This window comes from Hevea brasiliensis, chromosome 15 (genome assembly GCF_030052815.1).
Source record: "Hevea brasiliensis isolate MT/VB/25A 57/8 chromosome 15, ASM3005281v1, whole genome shotgun sequence".
Lineage (NCBI taxonomy): Eukaryota > Viridiplantae > Streptophyta > Magnoliopsida > Malpighiales > Euphorbiaceae > Hevea > Hevea brasiliensis.
In genome coordinates this window covers 7,772,194-7,788,856 of record NC_079507.1, presented here as the reverse complement: position 1 = coordinate 7,788,856, position 16,663 = coordinate 7,772,194, and the positions used below count along the sequence as shown (strand labels likewise).

The following is a 16,663-nucleotide window of genomic DNA, read 5'->3' as shown; positions in this document are numbered from 1 at the left end:
AACAAAATCCATAAAAGCCAACACTAAAACTAGATCTAATCAGTTAATACTTGCAAAAAATAAACCATATACATGTATGCTCTAAATAAAATCAAAATCCATAAACTTCTACTTACTAGGAACTACTGCAAGTCCATTAGTAACAAACCTATCCTTAAACTCAAAAAAAGGACTCTGCAAGAGAAGAAATGACATGAATCTATCTAACCCCACCTTAAAAGCCAGCTTATAAGGGGAGGTTTGCAAATCCATATATATAACACCTAAGACCTCCATTGCTAGCCAATATGGGATACATTATTCCTTACCCTTTTTGTAAAAGGGGGGCGTGAGGCGAAATATCATCCACTAGAATTATATAAAATGCACCAGGTAATGCCCAGGAAATATAGTAGAGTCACAATTGTCTCACTTAAGTATCCCCTCCTTAGATAGCATTTCCTAGATATACACTTCATACAATCCCAATAGAATCAAACCACTGGTAAGCACCATCTTTCCATAACACTATCACGGTACTAAGGATTTATGTCACGAAGGCATAGATAAACAGGAGTCGCCACCCAGGTAATAATTGGGACATATTCAGTATTTCTTCCGAAGGTCATGGATGGCAACTTACTCCTTGCAGAGTTTCCACAATCGTCATTACCATAACCTAATGTCTAGGTTCGAGGTAGTAGGTGAGTAAAGGGAAGGTGTTAGGCACCCCTTACGCCTGGTCTAACCTCGTTAATTCGAGTGTTAGTCCTCTACTAATGTATTTAGAAGTCTTATTTATTATTCCTCTATTAAACTTTATTCTAAAAATGTAATTCTAATCCTACACACGCAAGTAATTCACAAAAGGGTTGTTGTTTACAAATAATTTTCATTCACAAATAATTCCTATCTATGGGGTTGCTAATTATTTAAATGATATTTACCAGATGACTAAAATTAATTTATTATTGAGAATTTAATTTACAAACAATTTCAATTTCAAATAACCCTAAGTTTTTATTTAACCTAATTAATTAATTTTTCACCGAGTTACCCTAAGGATAATTAAACTAAATTAATTATGTACATGTGTAATTTATTTTAATATCACATAAGGCCTAGACAATCACAACCTAATAAAGATTTCTAACATGTAAATTTATTTTTTATTACCAAGTATTAAATTACGTTTATTTTACATGCCAAGGTTAGTTTAATTTACAAACAATTAATTTTAATTTATCAAGTATTTATTTAAATTAACTACATATAAAAGTCAGTTAAATTAAAAATAAAGTTAATTTTAATTTACCAAGTAAAAATCCTATTATTACTACATTTTCATGCCAACAATTATTGTAGGAATTTAGGGCTACTTACTTGTTGATAATTATAGTTGCCATTGGGACAAGCTACCCTTAAAAAAGGGTCTTCTCTTCTAGTATGACAATGATATCCCTGGCTTACTCCTGTTTAGCTTTATGTAAGCTCTATGCAAATGCCCTCTTTGGTACTTACCTTAGGGCTACTTATCAATTTTGTTTGTAATAAAAAAATAAAGAAACTAAAGAAAATAAGAAAATACAAATAACAATTCGCATTGAATTCTAACTCTAGTCTCCTAAAGGGGTTAAAATTCCTAATCAGTTATAACTACCTAATGGTCTAAGTCTTCTAACATGATCTAAACACTTCATAACACCTCTTGAATTAAAAGAACATAGAAAAATAGATCAAATATCAATTAGAACCCAAGAACACACAAGAACTTGCCTAAACATACAATTTTCATATTTTGGTAAATTGACAATAGTAAGAAATCCGATTTTTAAAAAATAGTTAGACATGCCTAAAAATCATGACATAAGACAGCCAAAACATTATATAAGATCATAAAATTTATAAACCAAACAAAACCCTAGCCAAATAGTCTACACAAATCGTAACTTTTTCCAGTAACAGAATCGCACTACTTTTTTGTAAAATTCATAACTCATCAACCACAATAGATATGAATGCAAAACCAATTGGAAAAGATTCACAAGATTTTGAACTTAATTTTAGATACTAGATTCACACAAAAATATTAACAAACAAGGGAGATATTGGCTTCACAATAAGGTATTCTGCAAATTAGGTTTTATAGGAATCTTAAATTCAAATAGCCATAACTTACAAAATACAAAAGCTTTTTCAGTGATTATTGATCCTAAAATTAATAAAATTTCATGCAGAATATGAATATAATTTTTCTAAAATTTTCACAGATTCAGAAGATAACAAAAAATAATAAAAACATAGAAGATAGAAAGCTGAGTATGTGCAAAGTTGTGTATCCCCTCAAATTAAACATGATTACATAATCTACATGAACATGCAAGATAAATTAGAAAATAAGGAGCATAGAATTAAATATTATAAGGCATGGATCTTGAAAAGAAAATAACAAAAATCAACCTTCAAGAAATCTTACATGAAAATCTTCTTGAAGAAGAAAAAAAAAAAAGAAAGAACTAAAAGAGTTTTAAATATCTCTAAATTTCTTATAGCTCTAAAATATCTCTAATAGCTATGAATTTTCTGAATATTTCCTTTTTTTCTCTCTTTTTTTTTTCTTCGTCAGAGGGGTATTTATAGGGTTTTGGGAGAGAGGTGTGATATGGTTTGGATTCTTAGGGTGAAAAGGTTCAGATAACTTAAACAATTGAGATTGTAGAATTTGGGTAAGACTGGAATATAGGTGAGGTGTTTCAACCAATAGGAAGAGAAGGAAAGAGGGCAGCACCAATAGGTTGTGAGGAAGAGAGTGGGGCTAAAGGGGAGAGAGAGTTTGCATGGGAGTGGGATAGAAAAAGATATTTTGTTATTTTAATTTTCAAAAAGTAAATTAAATGGGTCCTATTTAAAATTCATAACTAGGCTTTCTTAGGCCCATAGGGCCCAATTAAACTTAATTAGGTCCATTTAAGAACTACCCATATTAAATTTAAACAAAATAAAATTTTATTTAAATTTAATTAAATTAATTTCCAAAAAAAAACATATTATTTTTTTTTTCAAGATCATGCCACGGAATTAATAATTTAGCTACATGCCTCCAATTACATCTTACAGTCATATAATTTTTTATCATCAGGTTTTCCACAGTCTCAATGCATATACTCATCATAAAATAAGGATCTACACCTTTAGAATGTACGTCCTCATATGAAGAATCAAGATCACAACCCATCGACCAGACAAGGTGAGGCTCTAATACCAAATCATATGAAGCTACCTAACTCATGTTAAAAGCTAGCCTGTATAGAAAAGGTTGCAAACCCATATATATAACACCCAAGACCTCCCTTGCTAACTGATGTATGATGCGTCAAGAAAACCTATGCCTCCTCAGAACTACTATAAGCCCACTGGTAGCAAACCTATCCTTAAACTCCAAAAAGAACTTTGCAAGAGAAGAAGAAGAAGAAGAAGATGATGATGATGATGATTTGGATTGTTTTATTTTATTTTATTTTTTTTACTAATTCTTAACCATAATTTAACACTATTAGTAGAAGAAGAAGAAGACTTGTGCCCTCTAGGAACTATTGTGAGCCCACTAATAGCAAACCTATCCTTAAACTCCAAAAAGGACTCCCTAAGCACTAATTTTATCTATGATTTAAAATTATTTAAATTAAGCTGAATTGACTCAAATTGAAATTTTAAGATTTCAATTGATTACAATTAAAAGTCAGGGACCTATTTAATTATTAGACTAAAATTTAAGGATTAATTCAAGTTTTAGGCTATAAAAAATCAATAAATTAATAAAATATAATTTCTAAGGCTAATTAGTCAGGAGTTTATTGATCATTTAACAACAAATCCGCACATTATATGCTTTACATTTTCAAAAATCTAAAACTAGGATTATGTCACTACCAATGCAACAGCTTTTTTACCATATAATTAATAAAGGCAAAAGGCCTTTTGAATTCCTTAAGTATTCACAAATAGTCATTTAAGCCCCTAAAAAAAAACATTACAATCAAATTGACCTCTCAAGTCTCAATTTCAATCAAAGTCACCCTACATGTTTAAATTTTAGATCAATTTTATTCAATTTCTTTCACGTAAAAACATATGATAAAACGTCTATTTATTTATGCATTTACATTTCCAGAAGGGAAAAAAAATTCCCTCTCCCTCTCCATTCATCTTTTCTCTTTGACTCTCTTTGATTTTCCCACACCTTGACACCAATCCACACGACATGGCCACAAAATAATCTAATAGCCCTTGCTGGGACCTCACAAAAATGCAGAGGAGGACGTGGGGGAGGAGGTGATGGCATTTTTTAGGAACAAATTTGTTTGTAACACTCAATTCTCATTAGGGAAAGGTTTTTCTAGGCAAGAACACCTGAATTTCACTCAAAAAGTTATGGATTTCCATGAAATGGGAAAATGGAGTTCATTTTTTTCACCATAAAATGATTGGAAAAAGTGAATTGAAACTATTACCAAACTCCAAAAACAGTTGTTAGATATAATAAATTTTAGAAAAATTACCTAATCCCTTTGGTTTTTGTGTCGTTACATTAATTTTTTTTTATTGTTGACTTTGCTTGGATGATAGAACATTTAATTAAAATAATTTTGATGAGCATTTTTCTCAATAAGCTAAACTATATATGGGACTCATACATATTTATATAATTTTCCTTACCTCTTAGAAAATTTTAAGAATATTAATTTATATTCCTAGGCAATCATAATGTTCTAACAAGTAATCAAATAGTCCAACAGTTTTACATCTAGGATCAAAATCAAATGAAACAAGATTAATTAAAGGATTTTCTTTATGATAATTGAGTCATTTTTCTTTCAAAGTAGTCATATAATCCTTCAATTGTTTATCTTTTTCTTATCATTGTGCACAACTATAATATTAACAAATTCAATAAGAAATAAATAACTTGTAGGGTAATAAATACCAAGAGTGTTGGTGACATCACTAAAGAACTTGTAAAACATCTTTTTTTTATTTTTTACAAGCACCCCATTTACCTAGGTCACAACCAATAATACATAAATGCTTATCAATAAAAGAACATAATAAATTTCTATATTCATATGTTTGATCAAGATTTTTATATGTGAAACTAGTGGACACATTCTTAGAAAATTTTATAAGATATATGTTATGATTATGACAAATACATCCTTAAATTTTCATGACACTACATGCATCCACAAAACAACTAAGGACATTTTTCTATTGGTTGAATTTAATGATCTCAATATATTTTCAACAAATAAATTCAAAATATGGCATATACATCTAATATGAAAAATCTATTATCACAAGTTGGTTGATATGCTCTTTTTATTTTCGATATGGATGTAATATTTCTCAATGCAATATCATAACCATTGAAAACAAATTGAAGTATCAAATTAATTGTATTCATCTAATATATATCTTATCAATCCAACAATATTTTATACAATGTGCCTATCATTAAAGTTATAAATCCTAAAACTCTTTTTTTAATATAATAAAACTATCATCAACTTAATGAAATTTTAATACCATGTAGGAATAACTTTTCTAGTGGTCACTCCATGTATCAAAACATATAAATATACGGTATCTTAATCCTCCCAATAAATTTTGTAAATCTTTTTTTACCTTCTTGAAATAAGTTCATAATTGTGCATTTCAAAGTATTTCTAAAAACTTTTTCGAATTATGGATTTAAAACATTTTGGAAATAAATTCCAAATTACATTTTTCTCCAAAAGCAAAGGATAAGTGTTCAATAGATATTAACATTACTAGTTTTTTTTTATTTGTTTGGTTAGAATATTTGAAATTTGGGGAGGTTGAGAAGATCTAAATTAGCTAATTTGGATTTGCATTGTGAAAATACCAATCTAGAAAAGAAGCTTATTTTGCAAGTGTCATTTAAACGTATCATGCCTGCCACCTTCCTTGATTTTGAATATTTGATAATAATACTTACATTTTATTTTAACTTTACTTTGTTGATGAAATTTGGTAAAATGTGCCATGAAAATGTCAAATTTTAGAGCATTTCCTTATTGCTTAACTTGTGTTGAGCTCTATTTTTCTCTGCATCCTTGTCAATATGTTGACTCCCTTGACTTTAAAATTAGCTTGGTTGAGGGTGTGATAATTAACTCTGCAACATATCATCAATTGTATTAGTTTCCAGTGGTCAAAAATATGAACTAAAAGAAAATAAAGTTACTGTAGTTTTTTGGGGAATATATATATATAAAGAAGTTTATTATGAAATTTTTAAAATTGGATGAAATATTGGTTGAAAATATAAATAATTTAGGTATTTAGATAATATAGAATAATAAGAACTGGGAATATTTTAAAGAATGGGAGACGATAATTAGAGCATAAGAGTGTAGGGGATTAAAAAAATTAGAAGTATATGTGTGTATGTGTGTGGTTAGAAAAAGGAATTTTAGTGATATTTATAGGCAATTTTTAATTTTTCATACTCTCAAACAACAACAACAACAACTAAGCCTTATTCTCAAACTAATTGGGAATTTCACACTCTCAAAATATCTTAAAAAATAGATGTTATATGATTGTTAAAAATTATAAAATTATCATTTACATTTTTTTAAGCCAAAAACATATAAACTATCATAATGGCATAATTATAAACTTTTTTTAAAAAAATATGAATGAAACAATGATTGTGTGATTGTTGCTCCTCTTCTCTTCGCATGCTAGGTGGTGAAGTTAAGTACTAATAAGAAAGTTTTTTTTTCCCTTAATTAGGTGGGTTGAGCAAGATTAAACCATCTAGCCAAACCATCGGTTTAAGGTTCAGAAGGAACGGATCGAGATCAACCCTCCCCATTCACAGTTCTAAGCTAAGTAAGGCTTGTGAACTTGTCAGGTTTCAGTTTAATCCGATCCAATGCTAATCTAATTTTGGGTCCAACTGGCCTGTGGTCAGTCCTTTCCTAAACTCAATTGCAAGATTCTTTCATGTTTCTATAACACTAAACCCCTATTTTGCACATTTTAATTATTTAAAAGGTATTTTAAATTTGAAGGTTGTGACATTGTTTAAAGTGTGGCTGGTTAAGGAAATTATTGATTGGTAATCTATACTTAGCATCATTTTAATGCTTTTTTTTAATTATTTTTATTATTTTATTGAATTTATATTTATAAATTTTTTTTAATTATTGTTCTAGAAATTTTGATTTACCATTTAACTCCTAATTTCATGATCAAGAGCTCAACCGTTGAAAGCATTATGAGTATATATTAAATTATACTTCATTACATTACTAGTATCTATTAACATGCCTATGCATCACTTGGACTTAGTATTATTATTTTATGAAATTAAATTAGAATATAATGCATATTATTTATTTGTATAAATTATTAATTTGTGATATTTTTCAACGTGTCATGGACAAATTGACTATTATTACTCATTTTATACTAAGGGTTTTTTTAATAGGAATAATTAAAAGAAAGAGAATGAATCAAAATTAGTTGTGTTACTATGCTTTGCGGTCACTTTGGAAAAAAAGATTGGATTGAGACTTGCTTTATTTGCCTACAAATCCAATTATGCATTGCCATTTTTCCTTAGAATAAGTTACCTGTTGTCCCCATCAAGGTGTCGAAATAGAAAGTTTGTGAAGCTCTTTATCTCTAAGGTTGCAAGAAGTGATTTTGATGATACCAAAACAAATGAAATGAATCAAACATGTATGGAAGATCTTTTTTTTTTTTTTTATCAAGGTATGGAAGTCCTATTGCCACAAATTTCAAGTTACCTTTGATATGTCAAGTAATCAAGTACTTTGATCGAACAAGCAAACATAATTGAAGATGTTCTTGGATGTGTGAAAAGGCTTGGAGAGCGATTGAAGAAGATAGAATCTCAACTAGGTCATTAGCTTTATGTTTCATAAGTTTTTGTATAAAGATAAAGAGATCTTTTTGCTTAAAATCCAAAAAATAATTTCTTCCAACTTTTTTAGACAAAAGTTATATCACGGCTTTAACATTTTTGAAGGGCCAAAACAAATTTTTAAAGTGTGTTTTGAAATTTCAATGTTTTCCATATGTAGTAAAATTAATTTCAAAGTTCCATGTCCTATATGTCTTGCAACTACTATCCATTATCTACAACGGTTGTTAACCTCCCCTATATCAGTAACTTCCCACTATCTAATAGCTTAATAACTTTCCATTAATTAGTAACCACCACAGATAACCACCAAAAATAATTAACAAATAATTAATTAGGCCTCGTAATTAAATTAACGAAATAAAATTAATTAAATTAACTTCATAAAAAATAATTTAATTAATCATAGGCTTAAAAATAATTAATGAGCTAGAATTAATTATTTTGGTGCAAACAAATTTAAAATTAAAATATGCTCATAATTGATTGGAAGTTACTTATATGCTTTAGTTTATAAATGCACAAAAGAAAAATGAAATTTCAGCAAAACATTTGGGTAGGAAGTGTCACAGGAATCTAAGGAGCAAATACTGGAGTGAGAGTTCTTATTGATGAAAGCATAGGACAAATGACCCACATGGTAATAAATTAATTACAAATTTAAGTTATTCTTTAACTTTGTTAATACATGTTGACCTTATTTATTATTTTCATTAATATGGAGCCATCCTTGATGAATGAGAAAGTTGTTCATGTTGGAAACTCAAGTTGCCAACCATAAAGTCAACAACTTCCATAGCCTATCAATAGAGAAACTTGTGTCAAGAGAAAAATTAATCTATTTTTAGAGAATTTTGTTGCCTCCCACCTACAAACCTAGGTTTTGACACTCCTAGTCTTCAATGGAAAGGCAAGTAGACTATTACAAGGAGGCAGCTTGAGGAACAAAGGGAGTTGGATATTGGCAAGCACATAGAGAAGTTTAAGAGGACTAAAGATGTTATAAATTGAGATGGAAGATTTTGCTTTTTAGGGAATTTATAATTATTAATGTAATTAGTGTTTTTAATATGCTAAATATAGTGATTAGTAACAAACTTTATAAGCCCCCTTTTTGTGTTTTGGTTTTGGTTTTGATTTGAGCATGCAAGTTCTGTATGGAACATGAGGATCAAGTAATAATCAAGTTCCTTCAGGAACTACATAATGCTCAAGGGAATTTTTTGGTTTTGGTATGGCAAGATAGCCATTACTGATTATGGATGAATAAAGATAACATTTTGCAAGTTATGTATGTAACATCTAAAAGATATATATAGTCATTGTTTCCTACATATAATGATCAATGAGGAAATTCAGTTCAACTTTGAGATTCTTTATGACACATCTCTTTTATATTAGTTGTTTTGAGATTGACAAATTGACAAGTTTATGAGTGTGCACGTTTGTATTCATTTTGCTGTGTTTATCTTTATTTTGACAAAAATTGCATAATGGCCAAATTTAAGGTGGTTGCACTTATATATTTGGTCAAAATGCTAGAATAGGCAAGCATTTTGGTCATCCAAACTGTACTCACAAATTTAGTCAACATGCATGATCGTCCATTAACTCTTATCAATTAACCTGTGCACAAATTTATAACACATTCAACCATAATAACAATTTTGTCAAAAGGTTCATCTTCATTTCACTACTTTTTAGTCCTTACCAGTCCTACCAATAACAACTTACATACATGAAATTCATTACATTAACTCCAAAATATTGCACAATAGAATTCTATTTGCAAAACAACATAACGGAAAACAAAAGCCATGAACCAACAAGTGCAAATATGTAAAAACTCAATTTTCTATAACTAGTTTCAACAATTTCATATGCTTTCCCACTTCCTTCTTTACTCTGTTCCACCTCATTCCTCTGTGTCCAAGAACATTACAACACAAGTTTCTCTCGCATAACTATCTTAGCCTAATTAGCTCATTCTCCATCAACTACCTCTCCTGCAAAGGATGATTAATCAACTCCTTAGGCCAAATAGGTGCTTTCATGTCAATCCACTAAAAAAAAAAATCCTCAGTCTTACAATCAAAATTCTATAATAGATTCATTACACAAAGAACAAATAACATTTATTCACATAAACAACTCAATAAAAGTCATCCAAACCATGTATAAAATTAACCATTTAATAGCACCAGAAATTAAAACCAAATTGATACATTACCCTGTAATTCGAACACCTATAAAACCTTCTTTCTAGGTTTGTTTCCTTCAAGTTGTCCAAATTTTTGCAGATAATCTACAGTAGCACAAAATTGTTGGTCACACTATTTCTGCATTGACCCTACTCGTGCTTCTACAGCTTGCAAAAGGTGAACACGAGGATGATGAAGATGAGCAAGCCATCCCTAACAGCTGCCTTCTTGTTTTTCTCCTTCTTCATGATTCTCAAGCTTTGTCAAGCTTTTGTTTTGAAAGCTCTAAACACCTGCTTAACACTTGTAAATGGCCATTTTCGATCACATGAAATTGGGCTCAATTACTTATTTTTAATAGTTTATAGTCTTACTTAGCCAACTTAAAAATATTAATGGTCTAATTGACTCCAAACTTTGTTGAGGGACTCCATGGATTATTGAATTATATTTTAAGGGCCTATTTGAACCTTTGGCCTTTATTTTATTATTCACTATTTCTCAATTTTTATATTTTTTAATATTTTAAACTAATTGAGTTAAAAAAAAAATAAATTCATATAAAGTATTCAAATATTATAAGAAAACTAAAAAAAATAAATAAAATTTTGTAATAAAAAAATATAGGATATCAAACTTTTATATATATATATATCCACATGCTTTTTTTAGGCATATATATGGATCATCATAGGGTTATATGCTCAGACAACAACTGTACAAACTAATTTTGGTTATGTAAAAATTATTTTTTTTATATATATAAAAAGATAAAGATTTATACTTTTGATATCTAAAAAAAAAAAAAAAGGCACCTTGGGACTTTGGTTAATGGTCACATCTCCCTTGCTAGTTAGGGAAAACCGACCAAAGCCAAACATGAAATGATTGGGGCCAAACCTAAACCCTACCTCTCTCAACCTATAGTCTAAGCTTTGGCTCCATGCGCAAGTCAAGTGGAAATGTAATTAACTAAATAAATGTTAATTAGTTAATATTTAATAAACACATTAATTAATATTTACAAATATTTAATTTAAAATTAGAGCTAATTACCAAATTATTCAACTAATTTTTTCCCTATTTAAAATTTATCAATTAGAAATGTATATTTTAAAATGATCGTTTATGGGTGCAACTTGCATTCAATTATATTTTAATATATCTTATATTATTTTCTTTAGAAATTAAATAATAACAAAAATAATTAAGAAACAAATTAAAGTTTTTACTTATAAAATACAAATATTATCATTCTTTTCAACAATTATTTATAGTATGTTAATAATTACTTATTCTTTTTAATGATTAAACATAAGTTTTGATATAAAGGAAGGCTAAAAACTTAAGGAAACTCCTTCAGTTCTGGGTAAGAATGAAAATAATTTTATCATATAAAAATTGAAAAAATTATTTTTTTATTTTTTTTATTTTAATAAAATTAATTATTTATTTTATATTTTAAAATAATATATTATTTAATCTTTATATTACCCTTTCTTATCTTTTTTTTTTCAATCAATGCTAATTAAACTGTCATTTAGTTTTCATTGTAAGAATATTAATTAATTAATTTTTATATTTAAAAAAATATTATTATTTAGTCTTTCTATTTTAGTTGAACTAATTAGTTGATTCTTTTATTTTGAAAAATATAATATTTTAAAACACATATTCTTAAATAAAAACAAAAAGTTTACTATATGGAGACTATATTTGAATTTATAATTTTTTTTTAAATTATTCAAGCATTTTTATCTAATTTCTGGAGTATTAACTTTTTTAAATAGACAATTTTTATTATTTTTATCAAAAGATAAAAGCAAAAAGAGAATAAGAGTAGAAGTGTGTAGGTGCAAAAGAAAAGAAATATAGAGAGACGAAAAGAAATAAGAGAGATTAAGAGAGAAATAAGAGAGAGAAGATTAGGATAGTATAAATATAAAAAATAATTATGAGATTAAATAGTTAATAAAAATTAAATATAATTTTTTAAAAATAAAAATATTAGATAATTTTTTAAAATTATAAAAAAATTATGATTTAAATAATTAAAATTTAAACTATAATCAATAAAGTGAACAACAAATCTACTTTCCAATTAACTAATCTTGTTTTAAAAAAAAACAAAAAAAACCAATCTTATTCAACGAAGTTAGAAAAATATTTTTTTATTTTCATTTTGCTAATAAAATATAATTTTTTTTATCAATAGATTATGGATCTATTTAATTAGTTTAGCAAATAATAAATTGACAACCATTACGAATAATTAAGCGGTTGATTGATAGTTAGTTGATTATTATTTGTTTGATAAAAAATATCAATTATTCATATTGTTATATTAAATAATATATTTATTTTAATTAATAATTTTTAATTTAATAATATTAAAATTATTTTTAAAATTATAAAAATTTTAAATATGAAACTCAATTAAAGTCAATTATATATTTTAGAAAAATAAATTCATTTTGAATATCTAGAGTTTGTTTCCCCACAACAAGTACGTGTAACAAGCTAACATTGACAAGAATGACCATTAAGTGACATTTGAATTTGAGGTTAAGAATTAGACAAAATGCTTTTAAAAAATTTATTATTTTGTATATTATTAAAAGAATTATTTGACAATATTATTTTATAATTTTATAGTTAAAATATATTAATTTCCACACTTGCAATGTCATTTTGTATTAACGATATCGTAATAGTTGGAGAATTACTTGAGATTTTAAATTTCATAAGAATTACGCCAATCATTACGTAATTATCCTTTGTCTATTTGTATATGTCATTTAAAATTTTTAATGATGATTAAAAAAATAATTAAATTATTTAAATTATAATAAATTATTTTATAAAAATTATAAAAATAATTATTATGATTAAAAAATAAAAATTAATTAATATATTTTACTATTTTAAAATAATAAATAATTATGATAAAAATAATTTTTAATAAATGACAGATAAAAATTAATAAATTTTAAGATAAGGAATGTAGAATTCTAAATTTGCAAATAAAAAATAAAAAACATGAGATGAGATGAGATGAGATGTGAATCCACGATAAAGAAGGCACACTGAATCTATTTCAGAGGCGAATACAATAATGAAAATGTTCAAAATCAATATTGACTAATCAAATTAAATATCCCAAATAAATTGTTAATTTAATCCCCAATAATGAATGGGAATAAAATAAAAGCCTTAAATGATAAATAAGAAAATAGGACGAAACTACGATAAGACCAAGGAGAAGAGAGAGATTGCGCAAATGCAATGAAAATGAAAACGAAATTGAATGGAAAGGGTGGCAGAGGTAGGTTCCTTGCATTCAACGCATCTTTCGTTGCTTAGGTTTGGCTTCGGATTTGGGTTCGGAGTTTTGTGTAGACTTGTTCAGGATAAGAACGACCTCCACTCTCTCTCCCTCTCTCTCTCTCTCCAAGTCTCTTGCATTGCTGCTTCTCTTTATAGAAGAACTCCATTTTCTCTTGCAGCTACCTTGAATTCTCCTAAGCCTTTTCTTTCTTTGAAGTTATTATATAGCTTTACATTCTCTCTCATTAGGAGCAAAACACACGCCTTTACTCAATAGAAGCAGAGTGCTCTGTTTTTCATAAGCTTTATTCAAGCTGGCAATCGAAAATCAGGAAACCACTATCAAGCCTAGAAACAGGAGAATCATGGTATCAAGGAGCATTTTTTATTTAATTTTTTATCTGGATTTTGCTTTACTTGATTTTGAAACAATATTCTTTGTTTGCTTGAATGCAGCTTTTTGTTTTCTTTTGAATTGATTCAATGGCCTTCAATTTCTTTATTTTTACCATTTAAAGTCTGCTTGACCTGATGCAAATCAATGGTCTTTTGTATATGTTTCGGTTCTATTGAGTTTACTTCATGGTTTTTTATTGTTCTGTGTAGGGTGCTGGAGGACCTGAGGACGACGACAACAGGTGGCCGCAATGGCTAAGGCCTTTGTTAAAGGAGAGCTTCTTTGTTCAATGCAAGTTGCATGCTGATTCCCACAAGAGTGAATGCAATATGTATTGCTTGGATTGCATGAATGGCGCTCTCTGTTCCCTCTGCCTAGCCTACCATAAGGACCACCGCGCAATTCAGGTGAAGTAATTGTCAATAAATTCAATCATATCTCGAGTCCAAACCCATTTTGGCATCTGGGTTTTATTAGTACCTGTTAAATTTTTTTCCCCCTATATGGGCTCTGGATTTCTCAATCATTCTCGCAGATTTTTTTTTTTGGTGCTTTTTTTGTGATAAGGAATCCTCTGTTTTTCAATCCTTTTATGGCATTTGGAATCAATGTGTTGAGTTGTTTTCCTTCCCTTCTGTGACGTACTTTTTTAGCTCTGGAGTGAAAATGAGTTTCTCTATTTTGGTTTTCATATAATGGAGAACAGCTCAATCTGAATTTGAGTATAGCTCATACTTTACCAGAATCAAGCTTTTTCTGTTTCCTTAATTTTTCTCATTTTCCAGACAGGTCATTCACCATTAATTCAAGTAAATTTCATTTCTTTAAAAAGCTCGGATGTTTCATTCGTCAGCAATATTCTTACCACACAATTCATATGGGATTTCTCCATTTTTGAAATTAGTTTGTATTCATGAATTTGGCATGGTCTGACACTTTAATTTTCTTTGTGAATAACAGATAAGGAGGTCCTCATACCATGATGTGATAAGGGTATCTGAGATACAGAAGGTGCTGGACATATCTGGTGTCCAGACTTATGTAATCAACAGTGCGAGGGTTGTTTTCTTGAATGAAAGGCCTCAGCCTAGGCCTGGCAAAGGTGTCACCAACACCTGCGAGGTTTGCGATCGCAGCCTTCTTGATTCCTTCCGTTTCTGCTCCCTTGGCTGCAAGGTATCATCTCATTTCCGCCATTTGTTTATTCTTTTTTCTGTTTGTTTGCTGAGAAAAATGCTGTAAATGTGGAGTGAAAAGGGGAATTTAGACCATTATGTTCTCTTTCTTTTTCTTCAAGGGTATGGAAAGTTCAACTTTTGTGTGTTTATTCATTTATGTGGTTAAAGTCAGTTTGACTTTTATGAGGAGCTACAGTATCTACTGAAAACTCAGTCTATTTTATCCACTATTTTCTTATCAACCAAAGTTGTTACAAACGTGAGGAATTTTAATCGGACTGACTCTCTTTTCTTATTGGATTGCAAATATTTTGTGGGGTTAATAATATTTTTCAGTAGTTATCATTGAAATGGTCTGATTAGTCGTTATTATTTGCATATTATGGTGAACTTGTGCTTGGTTGCATATTTCTCTAGAATTTCTCTTAATAATCATTGTGATCATCGATTGCAGGTTGTTGGGACATCAAAGAATTTTCAGAAGAAGAAGAAACAACAGAAAGCAATGATGTCAGATTCAGAGGACTCTTACAGCAGCAGCAGCCATGGCCGATACAAGAACAATAGCAACAACGACAAAGCGCAAAGCTTCTCTCCCTCCACACCTCCTCCAACTTTGGTCAGTTACCAAACTGCCAAGCGAAGAAAGGGAATCCCCCACCGCGCCCCAATGGGAGGACTAAGCATAGAATACTAGCTATAGCCTATAGTGCTTTTGATCAATTATGCAATCACCTGATATACCAACCCAATGCTGCAGCCCCCTTGGACCAGCATGGGAGGTTTAGTGCTTTCTAGCATGTACATAGAAGCAGCAGCAGCAGAAAATAGAAGTGTCAAAGTTGGAGAAAAGGACAATAAGATAAAATATGTGGACTGGCTGGCAAATAATAAGAAGTAGCCCTTGTATCGTAAAAGGAAATTAGTTTGGCTTTTAGAGTGATTATACATAAGTTTTGTTAAAAAATTGTAAATATTAGTAGTGTTTTTAGAGTGGTTATAAAATAAGAGATTTTATATGTGTGTGTGTAATGTTGTTTCCCTTTTTTTTTTTCATTTTTATGGCTGCCGTGTTTAGTGGGTTCTGACACGTGCGGATTCAGTTCTAACATTGGTCGGTCTGCCTTAATACGTGTTGAAGCTTAATTGGTTGCAGGAATCCAACTTGTGTCGTGATTCTCAGAATCATAAAAGTTGGTGAGCCGCCCCCCTGTGTAACGTGTGTGTGGTGGCCGGTGGTCAAAGTTGCTCATGTGGGACACTATAAAAAACAGTTCTTTCCACACTCATTCTCTCTCTTTGATCTAATATCTTCTTTATTTAAGCCCTTTATAAAATGATGCGATTATGGTGAAAATGTTTGCTTGAAGACATTTTTTATATGATTTAATCCAATCATGCGGGATATTCTAAGTAGGGGTGAGTTGCTTTTAAATTAAATTGAATTTATTTACTTTTTTTATTTTAGGTTTCGATTTGATTATTTTTTTTTCTTTTGTAAATTCTAGTTTTTTTTGTTAGATGTAGTTAATTCAATAAAAATAAATTAAACAAACTGAATTGACTCAAAATTTTCTATATTATTTTCAAAGTTTTTATAAAT

The 16,663-nt window shown here is 29.0% G+C and overlaps 1 protein-coding gene across 1 annotated transcript; it reads left to right on the top strand.

Moving 5' to 3' along the window:
- The first annotated feature begins 13,405 nt into the window (after nucleotides 1-13,405).
- Nucleotides 13,406-16,349, top strand: LOC131168817 (protein RGF1 INDUCIBLE TRANSCRIPTION FACTOR 1-like). The gene is made up of 4 exons (XM_058136406.1): nucleotides 13,406-13,853; nucleotides 14,092-14,289; nucleotides 14,843-15,058; nucleotides 15,515-16,349. Exons 1-4 carry the CDS (start codon nucleotides 13,851-13,853, stop codon nucleotides 15,755-15,757), a joined length of 660 nt encoding a protein of 219 aa, XP_057992389.1. The 5' UTR covers nucleotides 13,406-13,850; the 3' UTR covers nucleotides 15,758-16,349.
- The last annotated feature ends 314 nt before the right edge of the window (nucleotides 16,350-16,663 follow it).